Here is a 24,679-nt window from a genome sequence, read left to right as displayed (position 1 = left end):
TGTAAAGCTGTAAGATCAGAATGGATGCACTGTTAGCACCATGAGAAACATAGTAAGGCAATGTCATATTTTTACATGTATGTACAATTAAAGTCATATTAATAGCAAAATAAAAAGTGGGAAATGTTACACTGTAAAAATATTCATAGTAATAAATAGTAGGGTAATCTCTCAGCACAGCTGTTAGCCTTGTGCAAACTTGATGTTCAATTATTTGAGTGATTGTTCGAAGTGTCCATACTGTACATCATGGCTTGCTACACTAATAGCAGTGCAGTGAATTGACTCAGACCTCCAACAGGCTTGCTATTTCTGACACATATATCTGTGTCATAACAGAGCCATCAGCTGTGTTCTTGTGTCTTTATGCACTCTGCCTTTGTAGACCAAGACTTGCTTGAACAGAGGCCAAGCATCCTCATATAAGGGAATAGATATGCAAAATGGGCCAAGGCCTAAAAATACACCCTGTGATGGCAGTCTCACCCTCAGGGATCATATCAATGCATCCATCAACAGCTTGTAGTCCAATTCTATTTAACAGGGTTGATACATGGCGTGATCTTCATATGTCTTGCCATTAGAAGACAGGAATCTTTACAGCCTCTTACTGTTACATGCTAAAGTCTTAAAACATGAGCAACAAAAAAAAAAAAAAAAAAAAAAAAAATAGTATTTGTAATTTGGAATGCCTTCAAGTGTTTGGAAGTGTTCCCAGTTTGAGACAGTGGTTGATGACATGGTGTTTTTATTGTAGTTCTAACCAAACTAGGACATTTTTTTTTTTTTATTTCCATCACTTTACTGGAAACTGGGACAAAATATTTTTCTCACTAAACAGCCCATGTTCTGTCATGACATCAGTCAAAGCAGTCAAACTCCTGAATTTGTGTGAAAAGCAAACCTCTTTTCCTGCTGTATGTAAACATCCCCAGTCCACTGCTTATTTATGTGTCTTTATGCTTACTTACGCTGTGCCTGTATTAGCTCATGTGATCAATGTAGCTCGGATGTGTGCAAACTCCTCTACCTGGATCCTAAATGGTCGGTGTCTTTCGCTGAACTTCTTCCTTTTGATGTGTCTTTGTTCATTTCCTCCACACGTTTGATGTAATGGAGCATATCAGCGTTTTCTAACTTCCTCTTTGCCGCTTGTGGTCTTTTGTCAAAAAAATATTTCCTCCCGTAATGATAGCTCCACATTGTGAAGAAGAAGCAAACTGAACTCAGATTGATCATAGAAGGCAGATTGGAGTTTGAGTTCTACAAACACTTCCAGGCAGAGCTGCTCTGGAAGGAGAAATAAACTCTTTGGTTAAGATAAACCTCAACAGGCAGAGCCAAAGTGCCACACTTCCTCAGAGCAGGAGTTACCTGAAAAACTAGGACTGAAGGAAGCTAATCTTATGAATGCTAGTGTCGATGCTGCTCACTCACGAATGCTGTCTAGCCAAACTAATTTATCAAGGTCAGAGGTTTTGTTCTGGACCCCTAAGTTGACTCTCAATAAACTGCAGACCCCCATCGCTTATCTTAACTTTGAATCAAATTTGTTGGTATTATATTTTTGTATTCATGCATTTATTTATTTATTTCCATTGTTTTTTTTCCCCTAAAGTACTTTTTTTTTTTTTTTTTTTTTTTTTTTTTTGCTAATATCTTGATGTTTTTCCATATTCTGAAAGAAACCAAGACAATTTGTCCAGGTTTCAAAGGGTTGATTTGTCATACATATGATACTGTTATACCTGAACACTGTCAAATTGAGGTGAAATTAAACCAGAAAGAAGAAAATGTTGACATGATCCCACATATATTTCCTGCATTGTAACAATTTCTACAGAATTAAATTTCAGTGAAATTCCACAAGTCCTCAGTTTGCTGGGGGTCATGTTGCTGGAAGACCCTCAAGGACCCTTGGAGGCCCCTGAACCCTTCTTGAAAATCACAGATCTAGGTTATCAAGTTAGCTCAGCTGATCGTTTCAGTTCAAAGTAGCCTACCCAGCCTACATATGCCATATATGACCTCGTAGGTCCTGTGTTCAGACATGTGAGGTGAGTTTTGGATGATTACATACAAAGTCAACGCAAAGGCACAAATTCGCATTGGGCGAATGAAGCAACACTCATGATATTCATGATATTCACGCAAGCTGAAACTTTTCAACTCAAGAACCAAATTTTTGGGTGTATTTGTGCGAGTCTGTGATGCAAAAATTCACTTCACATTTGGTCTGAACACGCCATAATACACCAACAGGAGCACTTCCTAAATTAGTAGTACATATGACCCACAAGAGTGTCTCTAATACAACCCAAAGAGCCATTTCCTGAGTGAGCGAGCTAGCCACCAAAATTAATTGGTTAAGGTTAGGAAAAGGTTATTGTTAAGGTTAAGGAAAGGTTTGTTGCAATGGCTAAGATTAGGAAAAGGTCAGGATTAAGGTAACGTTAGCTAGCGTGAGCTAGCTGAGAGCTGAGAGTGAGGTAGAAAATATTTACAACTTTTTAAAAAAATTATCTGGACATGGATGGATCACAGATGTCAGAAAGGATGGAAAGACACTGTAAAAAAACCACACATACCTCATTCTCCCCAATACTGCAACTTCAGCCTTAGAAAACGCACACATATTATTTTCAGATTAGGCAATACAGAAGAACCTTGATTATCCGAACCCCTCGGGAATGAAGGTGTTTCAGATAGCTGAAACGTTGAAAACATGCATAAAAACGCACCAAACCTTTTGGGGAAAGAATTCTATTTAATGAAATATATCATTAACGTGTTTCCAAACTTTTGTGATACAAAGAGCCTTTAAACCACATAAATATGTAGGCCAGACAGTAAAATTACAGTTGTCCACCAACATTTTAGGACAATAGCAGCATCAAAGAAATCACTTATTGTGGCTGCATTGCACACACACACACACACACACACACACACACACACACACACACACACACATACATGCAGGTGCAAACTGACCAATGAATAATGCTCATTTACTGGAAAACAAACTGGAGAACAACCAACACAAACCACAAACATGGAGCCCTACATGATAAATATGAAGGCCTGCCAGTAAAACAGCAGCTGTTTGCAAGCACTTTGAGACAACAAGGCTGTGCAGTTGACTGGTAATTCCCAGGGGTTGGATAACTGAGGTCTTACTGTGTTTGGCAGCAAATAAAATGGTGCTCAGTGGACTGAATGGTTCTGCTCATTCACACAGATGTGAATCATGGGTGTGAGTTGGACTTCTTTGGAACCACAAAAAAATCTTGTTTACGATCACCATAACCGCGCAACTGTCTCTGGACATGGTCATGAATAAATAACCATGAGTCATTTGTATTTATATTTATATTTGTATTTCACTACACCGACAACCTGCCACCACTTAAAAATTAAAATCAGACCAACAACTATGGAGGCTAATAATACAATAAGCACTATTAGCTCTTTAGCCTCACAGACCACACCAAAAAACTGTGGTGCTTTGGCCCATTCCATTAAAACTGAGCTCAATCAGAGAGATTATTTCTACTTCCAGAGGAACTCTGCCTCTGAGAAATGTTTGTAGAGCTAAAACTCCAATCTGCTCATAGAAGAGTCAACAGTCAAGCCCAACCCAGTAAAGCAGACATACAGTAACACACATCCGTGAACTGAGTACAGTCTTAGGACGTTTTCACCAGTAGCAGCCTCTCCTTCGCTGCCTTGTCATCAGACGTAGGGTCCTTTGCTGAAATGATCCTCCCTGAGGTTGTAAGGTTGATAGCACATGGAAACATCACAAACCCCCGGTAGCCCTGGGGTGCCGCGTTTACCAGGAATTCCTGGGGTTCCAGGTTTCCCGGGGATTCCCTGGATGCCTGGATGGCCGATTCCATCAGAGCCACGGGGGCCCTGAACTCCTGCAGCGAAGAGTCAGCAGCAAAGAAAAATTAAGTATGGGATCTAAACTGAGAAAAGAATCAAAAAAGCATTAGTTTATGACCAGTTGTTGCTAATAAAGGAACATACCAGTCTCTAACCCATAAACCTAAACGAACCTAGCCCCAAGTCCTAATTGCAATCTAAATTTAGCCCTAAACCTGATTGTAGTTGTAATCTTAAAGGACCACACCAGGGATTTTGCATGTTTAATGTATCTACAACGTCTAAAAACTTCAGACTTCTGCTCCTTATCCCAAAGCCAGCAGTTGTATTTTAGAGCTCTGATATCATTTTTCATCCCTTTTATCTAGCCAGTAGTTTCCATTCATTCCACTATGATACAAACATGAGCTTTCAGAGACTTCAAACTTTCTTCACACCAGTATTCCATCACTGTAATAAAGTAATCGTCATTAGTTTTCCTAAAAGCAGCAGCACTGTTGTGTTTCGATGAGGAGTGAAACAGTCTCCTCGCTGGAAAATCATCCCCTGGGGAAGCGTTTGTTTTACATAGCCAACTATCAGTTCTGTGGTTTATGAATGGCAAAGACAGAGTTAGCCACAGAAGCAGAAGATCATTAATTAAGTAGGTGTCTCAATCAAAAATTTTAATTTGAAAATCACCCACATGATTTGTAAAATGGTTTGTTGCAATGTAAAAAGCAGGTAAATTGTGGTAAATGAGCCAAACATTCAAAATCACTGGTATGGTTCTTCAAAGCAGGTGCAGTGACTTCCATGTATTCCATTAACATTCAAAGCAGACTTCATGATGTTGCAGCTGTTACAAGCTTACCCAGGAAACAACTCTGGTGTTGCTAGTCTCTGAGTGTGTTTTTTTTCTTACTCATTGTTCATAGTTACTGCATTGGAAATTTCCCCACTGTGTGACTAATAAAGGAATATCTTATCTTCATAATACCATCAGCATTCATATTAAAAATGCAAAGGTACAAACAACCTTGATATTTTGCCTTACTATATAGTCATTTGCAGATTTGCTGAAACAGCTGCAACCTTTTCAAATGGGTGAGGATGTTTGAGAACACAGGTGGATTGGAGGATTTTTTTTTTTTTTTTTTTTTAACTACCTTGCTGTCCAGGTGGCCCTGGCGGCCCAGGATGACCTTCCCCTTTGCTGCCTTTTAACCCTCTTGGTCCCACATCACCTGAAGACAGGTTAATTATCAAAAACAGCATTAGAACTCCTGTAAATGAACAATCAGTGTTACAACTGGATTAATGAGGTACCACAGGTGCACATTTCTGTACTATGGAAGAGTCTACAGGTTCTCATTTCAACCAGCTGCCTACAGGCATGTATGTTCTACAGTAACTGAATTCACCTGGCTTCCAGTATTGAGTTTATTCCATTAGACTCTGGACCTCAGAGGAAATTTGCAAAGTTGCTCACCTTTGAGGCCTGGAGGACCTTGCCGTCCAGGGGGTCCCTGGTAACCCTGAGGGCCGGTCCTGCCAGGGTAGCCCGGGGAACCTATGGAGCCTTTGGGTCCCGGTGCTCCCGGCTGACCTGGGGGTCCCCTCTGGCTCTGGCAGGGTTCACATTGAGCCGGGGGAGCCAGGGTCTGGAGCAGTGCTGGGAGCTGATCTGGGGGACACAGCCAGAGGGTTCTGACTCAATCAATTTGTTCTTCAAATATCATGTCAAGTTTTTTTTTACTTCTTGCTCAACTGCCAAGAGCTGTGAAACATAAAACAAATTATAATTTTTACCTAACAAATTAATTAATATATTTTATCACAGAAGTATATTTTCAATGCTATTTTCTCTCAGGTGCCGTATGAAACATCCAATAAAGAGAAAAGCTGAAGAATTTCAAGCCATGTAAACAGTCCATATCTGAGGTATAACTAAGTAGTAACTGAGACACTGAGGTAACTGAGGAATAGTAAATGATGTTTATCTGTTGTGTTTTAAACTTTAACTGGTGTACTATCTTGGCTAGGTGTCCCTCTGAAAAGAGATTTCAATCTGAAGGGACTTCCTCGTTAAATAAAGGTTAAATAAAGTAATAAGTAATAAAGTAAGTAAACAAGCAATTGAAAAAATAAATAAATCTGTGTGACGCCTGACCTCTAATGGTGAAAAGTAGGATGCCAGGTCATTGGTGGTGAGTGATGTCACCATCCATACAGACCAACAGACCAACGTCACCTGCCACCAAAGACCAGGCACCCTACTTTTAACCATTAGAGGGTCAGCCTTCAGAGATTTGGGTTTGGGGTTTTGCATAGATTTGATTGGCTCATAAACACTGTATGGTGGTCAGCAGCGTTTGAAAACAAGCAAAACCAAAGGCCGTGCAAACCTGAAATATTAAAATGTTATCGTGTGGTTGTGTCCTTTATTTGTTTATCAAAGAAACTTTCACCAGTATATGTATCTTGGCAGCTGTTTCATAATCTGGTTCTAAGCAAAGTGATAAAAAGACAGACAGACAGACACTTACTACGCAGAACATCAGTGCAGAGCTTTATGAGGTGTTCATCTGAGGGAGGCTTGCCCTGAAAGACACAATTACACCTTCATTCAGTTGAATCCACCCCGGGACTCTGAAAACAGGCTCCACGTGTGATTGAGTATGTCTGCAGATTTACGGGATCTACTCCACACTTTGCTGTCTGCCTTCACGTTGCCCACACACTGACAGCCATGACCCCAATGCCTCCAAACCTCACACTCCAAGTCTAAGTGAGAAATCAATGACTGTAGCTTCTATACCTTTTTATCTGTTCAGAGGAAACAGTCAGAATGTTCAACTCACTGGTTTTCCAGGGTAGCCTGGCTGCCCTGGTTGTCCCGGAAACCCATCCTGGCCAGGAAATCCCCTGGGACCCACAGGTCCCATGTGCCCCATATCTCCTTTCTTCCCCTCAGGTCCCCTGGTGCCCATCTCCCCCACCACTCCTTTCTGAAGTCAAAGAAAAGACAGATAATGTTATAGAGTGATATGATTAAAGTCACGTAACTAAGAAATTTCAAAAGAAGCTTTGGTTCCTGCCCTTTAAACCATTGATGCAGCCTTCGAAACATCGTCTTATTTTGCACAACAGCTGCTTTCCTTTCAGATTACTTTAAGAGCCTTATTGGAAAAAAAATGATTGACATCAAAACTGCATGTGTCGTTTACTGATAATTCATTGAAGATATATTCACATGAAAATACTAATAGTAAAACATGTTTCTTTCACACAATCTGATTTTATGCAATTTTATCAAATTATTGATGAAACAAAAGTTCCTCCCACTTTTGGAAATGTTGAAGAAATGAAGAAATGTTTTCTTATCTGACAATTTGACAAACAGGTTTGTCTGAATTTTTTATGTGTGATGCCCAATTTTGAAACTACAAATGTGTTTGCTGTTGTAACCAATGACTTAAGTCTTCATGAATCCTTCCGTCTCTGAAAGATCAGACAACTGACAACATATGCAGCTTTAGAGAATGTGTGAAAACCACCAAGACATCTCATTTGATGGTTAGTTTTGAAATGTGTCAAATCATTTGAGGAAAATATCGTAAGATGGCTATTAGTGCCCACCTTCCACAACATTTGATTAAAAGCCAACATTTACATTCAGTTATCAAAGAATACACAATTCTGAATGCTGCATTTCTGCACATCATGTTTCACATCTAATTATATCACTGTCGTCTGTAAGGAGTCCAGTCAATTTTGTTGATTTCTAATCAAATTAATTACAAAGATGTCAGAGCAAACAGACTGCAGTTAGAGCAGACAGGCCTGCCTGAACTCGTTTGTGAACTACCTCAGCTTGTAATGAAATCAGTTTAACTTGTTCATGCATGAATATTACATCATCAAGTAGATATGTTGTATTTGTGAAGAAATATAACTATGTTTAAAAAAATCTAGGTGATGATATACTGATTGAATTGACATCCAAGTGAAAATTCTATCATCATTCTGTTGAAAAAAATCTATCTATATATCTGTACCTATCTATATCTATATCTGTCTATCTATATGATAGATAGATAGATAGATAGACAGATAGATAGATAGATAGATAGATAGATAGATAGATAGATAGATAGATAGATAGATAGATAGATAGATAGATAGACAGACAGCCAGTGGTACTTTCTGAACCGTTGTGTGGTGTTCAGGTCTGTGAGACTTTACAATGTTTGCTAAAGGAAAAATTAGGCTATTCATTATTTTTTCAACCTCAGTCTCACTGGCCTTGGCTCATACATACAGAACATAAAAAAGAACATATTTTCACTGACTTTACACTGTACAGCCCCCTACACATAAATATTACATATGTGGTGTTCAGGTCCACTGAACCTGAGGCTAATAAATGTGTGGAAACTGTAGGTGCTACCTTCACTTGGTCCTCCTGCCATGGCCTGCTGTCTGTTTGGATGTGTGGGTGTTTGTGTGTGTGTGTTTGTATGAGTGTCTTTCTGCACCTTTCAATCCCGCACAATGGTGCAACATTTCCAACACCTGCAAATCTCTGCTCCCACATTCCCACACATTTTATCCTCTATCTTGCGGGAACCATTCTGTATTTTCTCACACTCTATCCCAACTACAAACTTGGGGCAGGATACTAGATACAAACTGGGGGACCATACAAGTAACTAATAGCTTTGCCTATGTGGCTCCTTATCACAATCAATCAAGATGGCAAAATGATTCTCTGATTTTTGAAAAGAGAGAAACTTTGGAGGATGATGAAGAGGAAGAGGAAAGTGTGAGCATCACATTTCTGTCAAATCAGTGCTCATTGAGCAGAAGGCAGGGGAAACACCCTGGACAGGTCGCTGGTCGTCACAGAGCAGACAGACAAACAAACACATTCACACCTGGGAGCAATTTAGTATCTCCAATTCAGCAAACCCGCATGTCTTTGGACTGGGTGAGGAAAGCGGAGCTCTCAGCAAAAACCCACACAGACACAGGGAGGCTGTGAGGTGACAGTGCTAACCACTGTGCCTCCATGCTGCCCATACTGATTGATTGATTACTTTTTTAATGCATTTTATCACAAAACCCGAAAAGCACTTAAATTCAAAAATGTGATCTGACGGGCTAAATGGCAAATATTGTCCATAAATGTCAATATTGTTTGTAACTGGCCAAAAGGAAACATCTGTTAAGTATTTTTACATAAATTATTATGCTGTATTGATTTAAACAGCCAGTAATGCAGTGGGTCCACTGTATTATTAGTGGAGTAACAGAAACATGAACACCATATAAGGGTTAATATGGCAGCACCAATCTAGATGGTTTAAATGGCTGTTAAATGTTTGTCCACTGTTGTGGACATCATGCATGAAAGGGTTAAATCAGCATACAATATGAAGTGCTTCATTTAGGAAGTAGCTGTATACACAGGACAATCACCACAATCATTTGCATCAGGGTCTTGATTCATGCTTTTTGTGTTTACACTGCAATAATGACTGGTTGACTGTACATTTTTCCATACATAAAGATCAGTTAGGCCTACATGCAACATATATCACAAAACCTCTTCCCCTTCAATGAGTCTGTGTTACTCATTAAAAAGCATGGTAGCACAGATTTCAATATGATAAATGCATGCAAATGATTCAGTATTGGAACACTTACGTAACTGAGGGAGAGCCACACCTCCATAAATTGTCATTCTGCAGACAGAACTGTAAGTTGTTTGATATTGCAGATGTGTGCGCCTCAGAAAAGAGGGTTTTTGTGATGTATATTTTTGCCCTGGGGGCAAGATTTCCCCAGGCCTGGAGGTATTGGCTCTGTAAGTCTTCTATAGCAGCCATGCAGGCTTGACAGGGCTTCTCGCTGCTGTGCAGAATAAGACAGAATGGATTACATCTAATACCGCAAAGTCTAATTCGACAAACCTCTCCTTTCCCTCCCTTGGGTCCCACTTCGCCCTGTTGGAGGAAAGAAAGGGAGAGAAAAGAGATGGGGGAGAAAAAAGAAGGGGGGGGAGAGAGAGAGAGACAGTTAGAAACTTCTCCTTACATATCAAAGGCTCAGACAGTGTGTCAGAAGATCTGTGCCTACTGCTCTGCATAGCCGATGCACAAGCGCTCTGTTTTCTGTCAAAACCGGTAGCTTACTAAACATTTTGCACTGCTATGCGTTCTCTAATGTTTTTTTTTTTTTTTTAACCTGTTGAAATGTAATGAAAAATGCATCTGCAGATTCTTGAAAAGTACCATACAGTGGTTAACACCAACTCTGGAAGGCCTTCTATGTGGAATTAGGAAGTAGAGTGTGTATGCCAGACTGGGGAGCAGGGTCATATTTATTGTTTCTCAAGAATTAAGAATTAGGAAGTATCTCTGAGTCTATGTTGATTCACATACACGTATGATTCACTGTTGATGTTTTTAGCATGTCACATGGAAACAGGGCTGCTGTGGGGGTTCAGAGTCCTGTGAAGTGTACACTGCCACACCACGTTGCTTTTATCTGCTCCGTGTCGCAGACAACATAATCCCCTATCTGCAGACCATGTGACATATGCACAAACAGCCACACACACACACACACACACACACACACACACACACACACGGTTGTGTTATATTCCAATACTTGTGAAGACCTTCAGTGACTATATTCATTCCCTATATCCTTATCCTCTCAACTACATGCCTCACCCTAACCTTAGTCCTAACCCTGTGAAACACAGGAGCCCAGGCTTTTATTTGGAAAGGTCTTATTACACCCTCATAACTAAAATCACTTTCTATTTCATTTCATGGAGCGGATTTTTGGTAAGTTGCTTGTAGTTTAATTTTAACTTTTTATTCACAGTAATTATAGTTTTCTTGTATTTTTTTTTTGCTAATTTTCCAGTATTTATTTTTATAGTTTTCTGTGAATTTTCAGAATTTTTTATGACTTTTTTGTACTTTCTGATAATTTTCTTGTAACCTTCTAACATTTTTTTCAACATTAAACATCCGATCCATATATAAAATATTAAGATGATAGAAAATATTAGGTAACATATTATCTTAATAGTTATTTATATAGATTTTTTTTTTCTAAATTTCTGTTTGTTTGTGTGATTGTTTTGTTTTGTTTATTTTTTTAATTTTCTGGCAATTTTTTTCAAATTCTCTGGTAATTTTGTTGGAATTTTTGTATTGTTTTTTTAATTTTAATTTTTTTTGTTTGTTTGTTTGTTTGTTTGTTTGTTTTTTTGCTCATGTTTTACTAACGTTCTGATTTTCAAAGGGTATCAAACAGTTAACCCACACCTGATCCTAATCTACATCGTAAACCTAAGTTCTAATCCTTAACAGCTCTTTGTAGAAAAAAGGACTGGCCAAGATGTCCTCACCTTGAAACATTCTCCTTATCTTTCGATTCTTGTGAGGACATTTAAGTCCTAACACACACACACACACACACACACACACACACACACACACACACACACACACACACACACACACACACACCACTCTCTGTGATGAGCTTATGGTAACATAAGTTCTACTGCCACCCAGTGGAGTCAGGAGGTATCTGCACTCACAGGTAAGCCGGGAGTCCCTGGGGCTCCGTCGCTGCCTTGCTCACCCTGCAAAGAGATACATAATGATGAGGTGTGTGTTTGTGTGTGTGCGTGTGTGAATGTGAGCAAAAATGGGTGCACTGGTGTAAGTATGTGCATCTGTATTGGTGTGTGCAGGTGCGTGTCTTCATCTACTGTGTCCGTGTGTGTGTGTGTGTGTGTGTGTTATTGGCTAGCGGGAGGGCACCATCCCAGGAAAAGGTCATGATTACCACCAGCAGCCAATAAGAGAAACCCAGGGAGAGAGAGGGGATAGGAGTTGGCTAGCGGTGACCTTTAACAAACCAGACTTTCTATCCTGTGTGCCGCTTTCCACCCGCCTGCTGCAGCACTGTTAACACACCGCTCTCCTCTCTCTGCTCCTCTGGGCTATCACACTGTTTTCCATTAGGGAAGGTAAAGAGAAGCAACTGAACTACGGCATTTATCACACCCGCTGCTTTCTCAGTTTGTGATTAATGCCGCGTATCAGGAGAACAGGACCACACCGTTGCTGCTTGGTGTTCACACGTTGAACTCTCGCATATCAAAAATCACTGTGACACGTGAAATCAAAATCAAATGAACTGAAGGATATGTCACACCCTTACACATAATGTCTTTTTGTTTTGTTTGGATTTGTTTACATTCATTATTTTACTCATACAGGCATGGACTATTTTGTTAGGCCCGGATGACTATAGTGAATAAATTTATGACGATGGTCTTAAAGGGAAAGTTGAAAAATTTGATGTTAAAGAAAAGGAACCCCCCTCCACGCACCCACCTTTTGACTGATGGTCATTTTTCTATTTGCATAGAATTTCCAGCTTAGTATAGGATTATAATACAAGTAATATGACTAGATTACCTAGCTAACTAGCAAACCAGTGGGGTAAGAACATTACTGCATCAACACTGTAATGAAATGCTTTAACTAACCAACTTCTTCACTTTTCTCCACCAATCAATGTCTCCTTTTATCCACTCTCATCTGTCTAATCCACTGCTCATACATCGTGCAGGTGCTTGAAAACCAAAGGATAAGAGTTTTGTTATTGTACAAGAAACCACTTTGCTCAGTAGCGTAGGTCGTCTGCAAAAAATCCCCACATTCTGCTAATAAAAGAAAATCATTCATTCATTCATAAAAGTTAGTCAGTGCTCGAATAGATCTGCAATGTTCTTGTCAGCCTTAATGGGTAAACACATTAGAAGGTATGAACACTTAGCCAGATTTGTGAGAAATTAAGTAACCATGTGGCATCATTCAATGCTTACTCCCTATGTGCAGTCCTTCCAAGTGCAACTGACTGTGTAGTGTATGTAAATGCAAAACTATTACCAAGAAATAGAAAGAAAAATACCTTGTTTCCTTTGGAGCCTGTTTCTCCTACCTCCCCCTGAAATACAACACTGAATATAAGAAAATGTGCACACTCAACTTAGATTCAGGATTTTATCTTCATGGAAAGAAATACGAACAGAGAGATGGCATGCATGGTTGGGTGAACAAAATACAGCAAATGTAAGCAAAACACAGCATGTTGAACAGATTTATTCACATTAGGATGGTGTGTATTTAGGTGCCTGGGAGTACTGCTTTTGAAGTGTGAAGGACAACCTACAGCTACATTCAAATGAATCATATCGTGTAAGCAAAAAAATGAATAATACATTGACAATTATACATTATGGAAAGTTGTTGATGGTATTACGGCAAAACATGGAAATGTGCAAGCTCCTGACACCCAAAGCCATAAATCATTCATAAAGTGTCGCTTTTGCTGCAAAATTCAGACCTCATTAAGTCCAAGCGATGCCCTGCAGGTAATTTGGTTTGTTTTGCTTATGTTTTGTTGTTACAGCAACACACCCAAACAGCTTACCCCGCACCTTATGACCTTTGAACCCAGGCATGCCCATGGCTCCTGGCAGCCCTGGGATCCCTGGCTCCCCCGGCGAGCCCTGGAAAGGTTAAAAGGGATTGATCTTTGTGAATCGCTCTATGGGATTTAAGAACAGAGTTCATACTATAAGCAGACCTATGGTATTCCTTAGACCAGACATTTATTTGACTCTGGATATGACACAGTAGCTCAGGGATCAAAGAAGGAGACCGGTGTTAACACTAGGGTCAACGGTGCCATTGAGGAAAGTATTTAACCCCTGGAACTCTGTTTTTTGCCTGAAATTCCCTCCTTAAATAGGACAATGTCATATTCATATTATGTATCCAAGTGGTTGCAAGCTTCACTGCAGTTACATTACACTTATATTGAGTGAAATACGCCAATGTTTTATAGCTGCAGCATTACATCAGACAGAGAATACCTGTGATGAGCATCATGTTACAAACATGATGCGCAACAGTGGCCAAAAACAAGGGGCATCCCATAAAATCAGATATTTACAATCTAATATTTTCAAATAAGGTGCAAGGGATGAAGCATACATAAGTTATACACAGATGAAATGAAATTAATATTATATATTAAGATAAGTTGTATACAGCTGAAGTTTTATACAGATGAAAAATCTATTCTATCCCTCTGCAGCTGCTCCCCCAGGCTGTGGCTGTGAATGCAAAAATGTTCTCAGCCAACAATCAAGCCTGGTTAAATAGAGGTTAAAATAACATCTGGTTTGAAGGGTGGCATCTTGAAGCACATAATTAAGGTAATCTTTTGCAATCTTGCAATGAACTCCCACAAACAGAGGCGACCTGCGGCGTTTTTAAATCACAATAGAACTGGCTGACATTTACGGGGCATAATTGCTAAGACTCATGTTACTTAAAACAAGAGGTGTTTAAATTGTAGTTGTCATTCATTAGGAGGCTGCATACTGCAGGCCAGGATGAGCTGGGCAGAGAGAAAGGAAGAGAAAGAATAAGGTTGAGGGTGGAAAACCTGAGGGAGATGAGTTGGTTTAGCCAGATCAATCAAGGATGATTGATATATATGTGTGTGTGTGTGTGTGTGTGTGTGTGTGTGTGTGTGTGTGTGTGCGTGTGAATAAATGAATATGATGTAGATGAATGAATAGATATAAAATAGGGAAACTCTATCCAGAACAGATTGAAATAGAGGCATGGAGGCAATGGAGGTAAACTCAAATGGTCTGAAACAAACAAAAAAAAAATTGCACAAAAATTACACATTATAATGTTAGTCTAGTCTGCCTGACTCACTGATCCTTTATCTGACTGAGCTTTGTGCTAGTTATAATCTCGGCTCTGAATTATCAGCAGCCTCACTGTGCTGTGTGATGACAAATCCATGGTGCTGTCCGTGGTGCTGAAGGAGCAGACTGATTTCTAATTGAGTCTTTTTCTCTCAGTTCTGCCCTCCTGTCACTTTTGTCTTGTATCTATAATATTTTCTATCTATCGATACTCACTTCTACACAAATTGCACAGTTTTGTATATTCCATAGAGTAGTGTCACCTTCATGCAAGAGGATCATAGAGACATACTGCTGCCTGTAGTATTCCTATAGTATTCCTTTAATATTTTGATCATTCGGTAGCATCTGTGCTGCTGAAAATGAACACCAGGCCAAGCCACCTCTATAACAAAATATTTTAGGGGAGACATGACTACATATGTAGTGTTTACTGTAGATGTTTGGTGTAAACTGGGAGTAGAGCAGGTCATCAGGCAGGGGTCATGAGAGACCCCTGCCTGAATAATCTCTGAATAAAATTTAAAGGTGTACTTACTCCTTACATTAATACACAATTACAAAATTGCACAATTGTAGTAGGGAGAGAAGGAGGATAATGGAAGAAATGGAATTGTAAAATTAGAAATGTCACAGTTATGGTTAAAGCATCCTGCAGCAATGTCTTTTGGGTATATGTGTGTTGGTTGGTTACATAGTAGCAAGGAGGTGCTCCCATTGGACCATACCCCCCATTAAAAAGTAACAAAAAAAAATAAATAAATAAAATATCACCTACCTACTACACACATTCACAGTGGGGAGCTAGCCTACAGTGGCTGCCAAAATGCATTGTCAATGGTAATCATAGTATGTTCATACTATGATATTTCAAACTTAAGTTCTACAGGCGGTCCTGTCACCAAACTGCCTGCAACCACAGCAGAATTAGGCTTAGTTGTTTGAAATGAAAGGCAAAAAACAAAAACAACAAAACCAAAAAACCCTTAAACTCTGAATGTTGGGCCTTATTTGTTGTGCAGTGTATCACACAGTTAATTGAGGAGTCAAAATAAATCTACCATAACACAGAAAATAAACTTATACGGAGACAAACAGCCTGCCTCCATTAGTTTCCACTGGTGTTTAAGGGGGGTTTCCCCCATAACAGGATAAAATGGGCATTCCCATACTCGCTGACTGTATCTATCTTAGGAAAATCGTCCTTCAGCATGACTGCATCTCCAGCTGAATACCAGCTGCTCATTTTAACCACTGGAGGGCAAACTGAGCCTGGTGCAGTGAGATAAATAAAGCACTGACACATTAGTGCTCAAACGATGACAGCATTACAGTAAGAGGATTTGTATTTTATAACTACAGCACTAAATACCCGTTTACAGCTAAATCGTGTGTTTTAAAGTGGAGTTACTCTTTATAAAACACCATTGATATGAAAGATTCCTGGCTAACTGGTCTCAAAAGGCAGTTTTCAACTTCCTCTGTCAAGCCAGGATTTTCAGTCCAGCTGTTAGGCAACAAGGCAAGGCAACATATTTGAAGCTGCACTATGTAACTTTTGTATACAAATAAGTGTTCTTTATGTTAAATCTAATGCAGACCAAGTTCACACAGTGATGATTAAGCCTGCCAGCCGCCAATAAAACTCCCTGCATTTTGCAATATCGCCTGTGGCAACATTAGCACACTAATGCGTGGTGGTCAATTTCTAATGGAATTCTATAATTGAATTATAGCATGGCTAATTCTGTGACTCTCTCAAAGTAGTTTTCGGTTCTGTTTTTCTTTGTGCATGAAGACTAAGGGCAACACAGAAGTGCACCTTTCAAGCAGCATTTAATTTACAACCACAAAAGCAAGACTAATCCAGCCCATTCTCATTCCCAGGTCGTCAAATACCGAAGCCGCTGCATCTGATACCAGCGCCACCCATTAGAAGCCAAAGGCCCCCGCTGGCGTCAGTATAACCTTTGCAGAAAAATCTGGTTGCCACACAAGGAAAAGGATTCAGCATACGCAGAAAATAAAATAGAATGTCAGCACATAGCTGCCATGGAAATAACCAATAAATTAGCTGACAATAAAACAACAAAAGCAGTCGCCCGCAAATAATAATTGGGTCATGGAAACATAAGTAAACAAGAATTACATGTATTGTAACATATGTTCTTTAATGGAGAATGGTTAATGGAGAAGAACTATTATAATGAATACATATGAGCCATTCAAAAACAGTAAAAATGTTCATTACTGCTCCATTATTATCAAGCCCCACTGATACAATACTGTGTCATCACAGTGAGTCTGTGAGTCATATTCACAAAGACCGTCTCAGGTTGCCAGGGGCTGCAGTGATGGAATATGAGTGGAAGTTATTCCGTCAATCAGCCTCAGGAATCTTGTGAAATAATTTCAGCACGCTAAAGTAAATTTTGATAATTATTAATCACTATAGTCAACAGTCTAAGCTACCTGCTCTTTCATAGCCAGAGAGGGCAAATGGCATGGTACAACAGTGCAAACATTTATTATATCTTGCAGTATAGTTAAGATATGAGTGGTGAAAAATGCAAAAATGCACCTGACCAAAATTATGTAAGGAAGCAGTGCAATCCATGCTTAAGAGATTTTCACAGCTGACTGGCAATTTATTCGTGAAAAAATATGTCATCTTTTGGGGAAATATCATTTGACTTAACAACTGAATATAAATTTCAATAGATAATATCTGGTATCAATTGTTTAAAGGAAAAACAATTCAGATTGTATGACTGAAAACAATCATACCAAATGGTGTGCAAGCAAGATATTCAGCTATATTTCAGCATTTCTCACAGACCTGTTTGCTCTATATAATACATTCCTCAATTAGAAGTATAAGCTACTGCCTGCCTTGGCCAGGAGATTTTTAATCTTAATGAGGCTTTCCTGATTAGAAAATGGTTAAAAGGGTTACAAAATTGTTGCTATTGTTGGTTGGAAGATACATAAATATAACGGTAAGTAGATGACTGTTAACATTATGGATCGCAGTCACAGGTGCTCCTCAAATCCAGTAACTGTCCATCATATCCGTCACAACAATGAACAAAGTTAGAGAAGATTTAAATTATCATTATTATTATTATTTTATTGGCCAATGACTATTTGAGATTGCCTTTGCAGAATATGGTTACATTTCCTTCCATGTTCTTATAGGGTTTGCTATACCAAAAATGACCACAAAAGACACAGCGGCAGGAAGAGAGAGAAAGACAGGGGCAAGAGAGGGAGACAGGCAGACAGAGGAAGATAAGCTAGTGAAGAAAAGACTGATGGAGAGAGGCAAAGGTAAAAGAAGACAAACTAATCTGATCAATAATCTGCTGTTAAACTCACCTTTTTTCCTGGTGGACCATGAAGACCAGCAACCCCTGGATTTCCACAGCTCCCCTGAATAACAAAACACACACACACACACACACACACACACACACACACACACATTTGTAACATATATTTGTAAGAACTTGACTACATTCATTCTCTAACCCATAACTCTAAGCCAACCTAACCCCAAGCCCAAATCATAATCTAAATTGATCTAAACCTGACTGTAATTCTAATCTTAAAGGACCACACCAGGGATTCTACATGTTTAGCGTAATATCCACAGTGTACATACATCATGTTTCTGCTGATCTTTTCTCAAATCAAGCAGTCAAATTTCAGAGTGAACTCCAATATCATTTTTCTCCCTCTTATCCAGCCAGTGGTTTCCATTCATTTGACAACAAATTAAAAAATAAACTTTCAGAGACGTCAGCCTTTCTTCACACCAGTATTCCAGTATTTACACCAGTATAGTACACCAGTATTTCACTGTAATAAATGATGCCTTGAAATCAGGTGAAGTGAAACAGTCCTGGTGCCAGAGAATAGTCCCGAAGGAAACATTTGCTTCACACAGCCAGTTATCAGTTCTAGGGTTTATGAATGGCAGCGACAGAGTTAGCCACATCAGCAGAGCATTATAAGGTGGCTGTTTCAACCACAAATTCAAACATGAAAACAGAAGGATTTTGATATATGTTGTGAAATCTTTAGTACGCCTGCATGATTTGCATGATGGTTTGTTGCAATGTAAAATGTGGGTGAACTGTAGGAAATAAGTAAAACATTCACTGGCATGGCCCTTTAATCGTCAAGTCCCAACCTTAAACTTCTTCAAGAATGGGCAGCCAATAAGATTGCACAGTACAAAACTCAAATTCTCACAAGGACAGAAGTACAATAACACATGTACCAACAGCCCAAATGGGAACCTTCCTTTGAGAGTTGCAGTTATCAAATATTCAGAAACACCTACAATTGCTAAAGTGATTCCTAACAAGTTCATTGCTTCTCAACAAACTACAGTTTTCTCCACGGGAACATCAAATGAAGAAGGAGGGAGTGTACAACATCATAACGGGCTGAGAATAGCCAAGTGGCTGGGGAGCAGGAGGCCATTAGCATAATAACTAATTATAACGTTCAACGCACAGACCTTGGGACCATCTCGACCGTTCTCTCCGGGTGGCCCCGGGGGGCCCTGCATCCCCTGGACAGAGAGATTACAGAGGAAGAAGGGAGAGAGAGAGAGGCAGGGAAGGGATGAGAGAGGAAGGCAATGAGAGAGAGAAAGAGAGGGAGAGAGAGAATGAGATGAAAGAGACAGACAGAGTGCTTTAGGCTGAATGTGACAGAGTGTGTGACGGCTTAGTCAGGAAGCACTGAGGGAGAAATGAGATGGCTCTGGTCCACTCACACAAACACACACTCACACACACATGTGCACTTGCATGCCTAGCAACACACATGCACACGCACACACACACTCACACACACACACAGTGTTTGCATATTCAACACAGCATTCTACTGTATCAAGAGCCCTGCTGAAGCTGCGTTAGTCACTCAACCTTCCCATATGCTTTCAACAGAAAACAATATACAAACAAATCTATTGCTTAATGAATGAAAGAATATAGGGGAGAGGAGGGTTAAATGACCCATTTGTACATTTTGTGCTCTTAATAATAGAGCAAAACAAAGGTAAATTTATTTTAAACAATAATGACTCTAATGATTCTAATGATCATAGATTCAGGGAAATTAATTACTTCTCCTATCACATGAGTAATTATGTATTTATGCTGTCTAGACACAAGGGGTGGCTCATCTCACCCACCGGCTCAACTTACCCTTTCCTCCCCTATGGTGTGCGTATGTGTCTGTGTGCTTGTGCATTTTCTTGCTTTTTATTTGTGCATAACACTAAATTCTTTTATGCCTGTGGGGAAATTGGGTCACTGGAGCAGCAAATGGTAATAGGATGGAGCAAAAGGAAAATAAACAAAACAACAGAATAGAGCAAATATATCAAGAATATGGCTAATTTGGGTTACATATACATATGCAGCTGATGATTTCAACACACTGAATATAATCAGCTCAGTCACCAGGAAAAGAGGTTGTCATTTTACATTTCTGCAACCAAGAATATGTTACATGTAAAGTAAGTGACAAATGCGATGTTAAGGGTTTATGTGTATCCAAAAGAGATAGCGAGGGCAGGGATTGCAAATTAAATATATAAATAAAAAAAATTCCTATAAAAGACCCAATAGTGATTTATCAATGAATCCTTCAATCGTTAAGTCACTAAAATGTTGAGCCAATGTCATATTTAGATTTTTTTTGGTTTGAACAACCTAAAATCTGAAATTCAATTAAAACAGTGCTTGTTTTGTTTGTTTAAAGTCCATTTTCAATGTTAAATCAAGATGCACAATATCTTATTATTATTCCATTGATCGCCTATCCATGTATGTATATCATGTATACATGATATACATACAATGATCTGTCTAAACAGATTATTTTTTTAAATTGCTTTTCATTACATAAACTGTTTATTGGCCTCTTCTTCTTCATTCGAGTTAATTTGTTCCTTGATTAACAGCTACTAATCTAGAAATGAGGGAGAAACTCTTATGCCTTAAATGTCCTTCACTTAACTCCAATTATGCCTCTCAAATTATTTGTGCTGTCCCTCTTTAACCAGTAGGGGGCAGCAGTGACATTAACATGCTGGCCAGTGATCTCTGAAGGAGCACATATTCATGCTGCTTTGCTGTAATTGCATCTGACTGTGTGTAAGCTCGTTTACCAGAGGGGGGTGCCCTTCCACTGTGTACAATCATAGCCCTGTTCACTCATCTGACTTTGGTCCTAATTTATGACTCACTCACTGCCTTAATGGCATTACTAAATAAATCAAATAGGCTCATATTGTGCCTCATCTGAATTAATGACCTCATTATAGCCCTACTGCAGGGATAGTTATAATGTGAGTTGCTTAATGTGAAAAGAAAGAAACACTAGACTGCATTTCTGCAAGACAAATGTGTTAATGTCTTGCATTTCTGCAGGACATTAACATTCAAAGTGTTAATTCAATTTAAATAAAAGCAGCGGCAAACTCACAACAACTTCTTGTGCACTTTCTGAATTGTATGCTGTGACTGGGAGTGACAGAAACTCCTGAATAGTTGACAACATAATGTCATTTCAGCAGAAGTTGAAATATTGTTGGTAAAATACTGCACAAACCAATGATCCTTTTATTCCAGGGGCTCCTATCTCTCCCGGCATCCCTCGTTCCCCCTGAAAAGACATTGAAGAACATGGAAAAAAAAACAATCAATGGGACTAACTTCAAGTCACCGGTGATATTGATTAAGTGTCACTGATATAAAGTGAGCACGAAAGAGAGAAAGCAGGTCCTCCACGCATGAGACCAAATCTGTTCATAAGTGCAACTGATAAGATTTTACCTGAGGTCCTCGCGGCCCCATCTCTCCAGGAAGTCCCCGGATACCCTGCATATGACACAGTGCACTCCCAGGTCAGTTTTGAATCTATTAGGAGCCCCATTTGTGAGCATTAAAGCTGCAACTCAGGGAAAAAAGCTGCATATTGTGCCTTTAAAATAATAGTTCAGGTTCTTACCCTTATAGTGGTATTTGTTACTCAGTACAAGTATACCCATCAACTCCTTCCCCGTCACGAGAATGAGCACTTTAGCAGGACTGCTCCTCTCCAAAATGAATGAAGTTAATAAAAATCATGATTTTGCATGGTAAACCAAAGATGAAAAGATGTTCTGAGGGATGCACAACAACAAAGATTTGTTGGGGATTAATTATCAACCCTCTGTCCAACCCCATCACTTCCAGACTGGTGGAACCACTTTCTTTCCTAGAACTGCCACTGTAAGTACACAACAGCGCTACGTCCCATATTCATTCACCTGCCTGGTGTGTCTATGTACTGCAAAAAAAAAAAAAAAAAAAAAAAAAAAAGGAATGTAGTGCAGCTACACAGAGTTACAGCAGCAGTCCTAGGAACGAAATAGGTCCACCAGTTAGTAAGCAAGAGGGCTGGAAAAGAGTGATGATAATGAATCCCAAACAAACGTATGTTGTTGTGCGTCGGTTTTCGGTTTTGGGTCTTAAAATGGTGTCGTTTGCTAGACCACGTACCCGACTTCGACACACTCTCTGGAGAAGCCAGTGATTGAACCAGGAACCCTCCAATTACCAAACAATCGCTCTACCTCCTGAGTCATGCTGCCACAAACTATATGCGTAAGAACCTGAACAATCACTTAAAAATCACAACCAAAGACACCCAGAAAAATTTGCTCACACATACATTGGTCTTTCCAATGTCAATGACCCAATGTCAGTTTTGTGACAAAACACTGAGTTATGGCATTAACAATATAACACATTAACATTATGAACTCGTGAACTAAAATCAATATAGGCTGTACTATGGTTTGAGAGTTTGTACACAGCACTCAGCCAGTGACAGGACGGTGCAGAGCGGTTTTACTGCAGTGCACTTCAGGAATGCCAGATGCAATACACATCAGAGCATAACTGATGGTCATTTCCTCACAAGAACATACGGAATGTTTTTAATCAATAATAACTGAAAAGTAATTTAATGAATATGCTGGAATATGATATTCCTCTACCATGTAATACAGTTTTTATATTGTGTTTATAAGTGTTGGGATCGGTAGTGACATTAACTATTAAAAGCTATGCTATCACACAATATTAAACCAGTGAAGTTTAAATGTAAAAAATGACAATTGTAGAGGAATCATTGTTTGGATAGTGATTGAATAAACTAAGCAATGATGATGAGTTGACTCTGTGTGCAGGTGTTTTCCTTGTGGTTTATCTAATGGATCCAGATAACAGCTGGGGTCTGACATGGTGGCTTTACTTTGTCAACATCAGGGCTGTGTACATCCTCTGTGCTCTCTCCGTCTTGCACCATCTATTTGAAAAAGCCGGTGAATCAATGTCACATCTCAATGTTAGGTTATCCCTTTGAAACCTGAGCAAATGTATGTTAAAATGTGTGTAAGAAAAATAGTTTAGATTAAATGTAAGATCAGTGATGGTGGATAATCTTCTGGACCGATAGCTGGTGTTTAAAAGCTTGTGAAAGGCATATGAATGCACACAATGATTTAGCCAAAAAGATGACTAAAATTTAACAAAGTTTTTTTTTTTTTTTTTTTTTTCTTTAAATGTCTATTTCATGTCAGATCATTAAGCAAGAAAATGTTGAATCAATGTCCCACTTTAGTTTTTGACTGGCTTTATCTGAAGTCTGACTGGGGAGTTTTCCCAATCAGTGTCTTTGGAGCTCTTTGGCAAAACAACATTGTCAGTTCAAGACATTAATCCAGTATTAATCACCAGTATAGACCAAATGATCCTAGGGCAGACACACACATTTTACAGCTGAAACTCTTTTCAATGCAGTGTCTTTTTTCTGTCAAGTGGATATCTTGTTATGAAAAGAAACTCTGTGTACTAGAGGTTGAATTTTAGACATGTTTGTGCTTTGACTTGATGTAGGTACCAATAAAAGGTTCCCCTGGTGAAGCTTGAAATATGAGAGACATCGATTTTCTGGTGAAAACAACAGCACCGATATGGAGTGCGATAACAAATATTTTCCCCCAGAACAACCCTAACCTTGGCAAAGAAAACACTCATAAAAGCACTAGCCGCTTAGAGAGGTGGTATACTGAGACGGGCCCTGCATTAAAACTGGACTGTTACTCATCCATCTTTCAGCAGCATGCCCGCAAGTCTGTAAATGGATGTGGATATATGATCTGTCTTTAGTGGATCCTGGCTATCATCAAACTATGGTTTCCCCTCTCCACCCTCATCATACCTTGAGGTGAGGAAAGGGGAGAGGAGGAGAATTAGGGAAGAGTGGGAAAAGAGGAGATGAGAGGGCAGGGCAGGGCAGCAGAGAAGAGGAAAGAACACCAAAAGATTGTGGCGGTGGGACAATTGATTCTTTTAACTAACTTGATTCTTTCAGGTTTTCCCAGAGCAGTGAATTGATGCAAGAACCAGAGCCAGATTCAGCAGACACTAACTTGCTATCATATCCATTCACGGTCTAATATCAAAATGAGAAGCAGGTTAAACGCTGACTTACCAATATAGAGAAAAAAAGTCAACAGTTGATAAAATATTTTGTGTACAGTGACGGAAAGGCTTTTGTCGAGTGTATTATTACATGGGATTGGTCCATTCTGACTGCACAGCATATCAAAAGTTAAAAGTGGCTTTGGAAATTGTGAAAAGTCTCTGTCCACCTTCACCTCCATAAATGTAGACATGTTAGTTTTCTCTGTACGCACATCCAAGTTGGTGTTTTTCCAAGGTTCTTATTAACAGTACGACTTAGGCCATGCAGCTCATGTTTGCTGGGAGCAGTAGAGCTGCGAGCCCTAAACCTTCCTTTTAATATGTATTGGAGCCTTAGTTGCACAGTTAAATTAGTATAGTAAAACTATTTAGAATAATAAAACCTGTATTCTTTGTTTTGTGGAAGGGGTTTTCT

At 39.3% G+C, this 24,679-nt stretch overlaps 1 protein-coding gene across 1 annotated transcript in view; it reads right to left on the bottom strand.

Moving 5' to 3' along the window:
* Window positions 1-3,722: 3,722 nt before the first annotated feature.
* The window catches only part of LOC115378886 (collagen alpha-1(XXI) chain-like), a 57,461-nt gene continuing 36,504 nt past the window's right edge, over window positions 3,723-24,679 (bottom strand). Inside the window, exons 21-33 of the mRNA XM_030079428.1 lie at window positions 21,565-21,609; window positions 21,341-21,394; window positions 19,233-19,286; window positions 18,083-18,136; window positions 13,415-13,486; window positions 12,886-12,921; window positions 11,501-11,545; window positions 9,849-9,881; window positions 6,735-6,881; window positions 6,420-6,474; window positions 5,363-5,557; window positions 5,037-5,117; window positions 3,723-3,923 (exon numbers count right to left, since the gene is read on the bottom strand). Of these exons, the coding sequence (XP_029935288.1) occupies window positions 3,736-3,923; window positions 5,037-5,117; window positions 5,363-5,557; window positions 6,420-6,474; window positions 6,735-6,881; window positions 9,849-9,881; window positions 11,501-11,545; window positions 12,886-12,921; window positions 13,415-13,486; window positions 18,083-18,136; window positions 19,233-19,286; window positions 21,341-21,394; window positions 21,565-21,609 (1,059 nt within the window). The 3' untranslated portion in view covers window positions 3,723-3,735. The remainder of the gene's footprint in view (window positions 3,924-5,036; window positions 5,118-5,362; window positions 5,558-6,419; window positions 6,475-6,734; window positions 6,882-9,848; window positions 9,882-11,500; window positions 11,546-12,885; window positions 12,922-13,414; window positions 13,487-18,082; window positions 18,137-19,232; window positions 19,287-21,340; window positions 21,395-21,564; window positions 21,610-24,679) is intronic.

This window comes from Myripristis murdjan, chromosome 20 (genome assembly GCF_902150065.1).
Source record: "Myripristis murdjan chromosome 20, fMyrMur1.1, whole genome shotgun sequence".
Taxonomy (NCBI): domain Eukaryota; kingdom Metazoa; phylum Chordata; class Actinopteri; order Holocentriformes; family Holocentridae; genus Myripristis; species Myripristis murdjan.
Note: the sequence above shows the minus strand (reverse complement) of the source record. Positions and strands in the feature narration are given on the sequence as shown.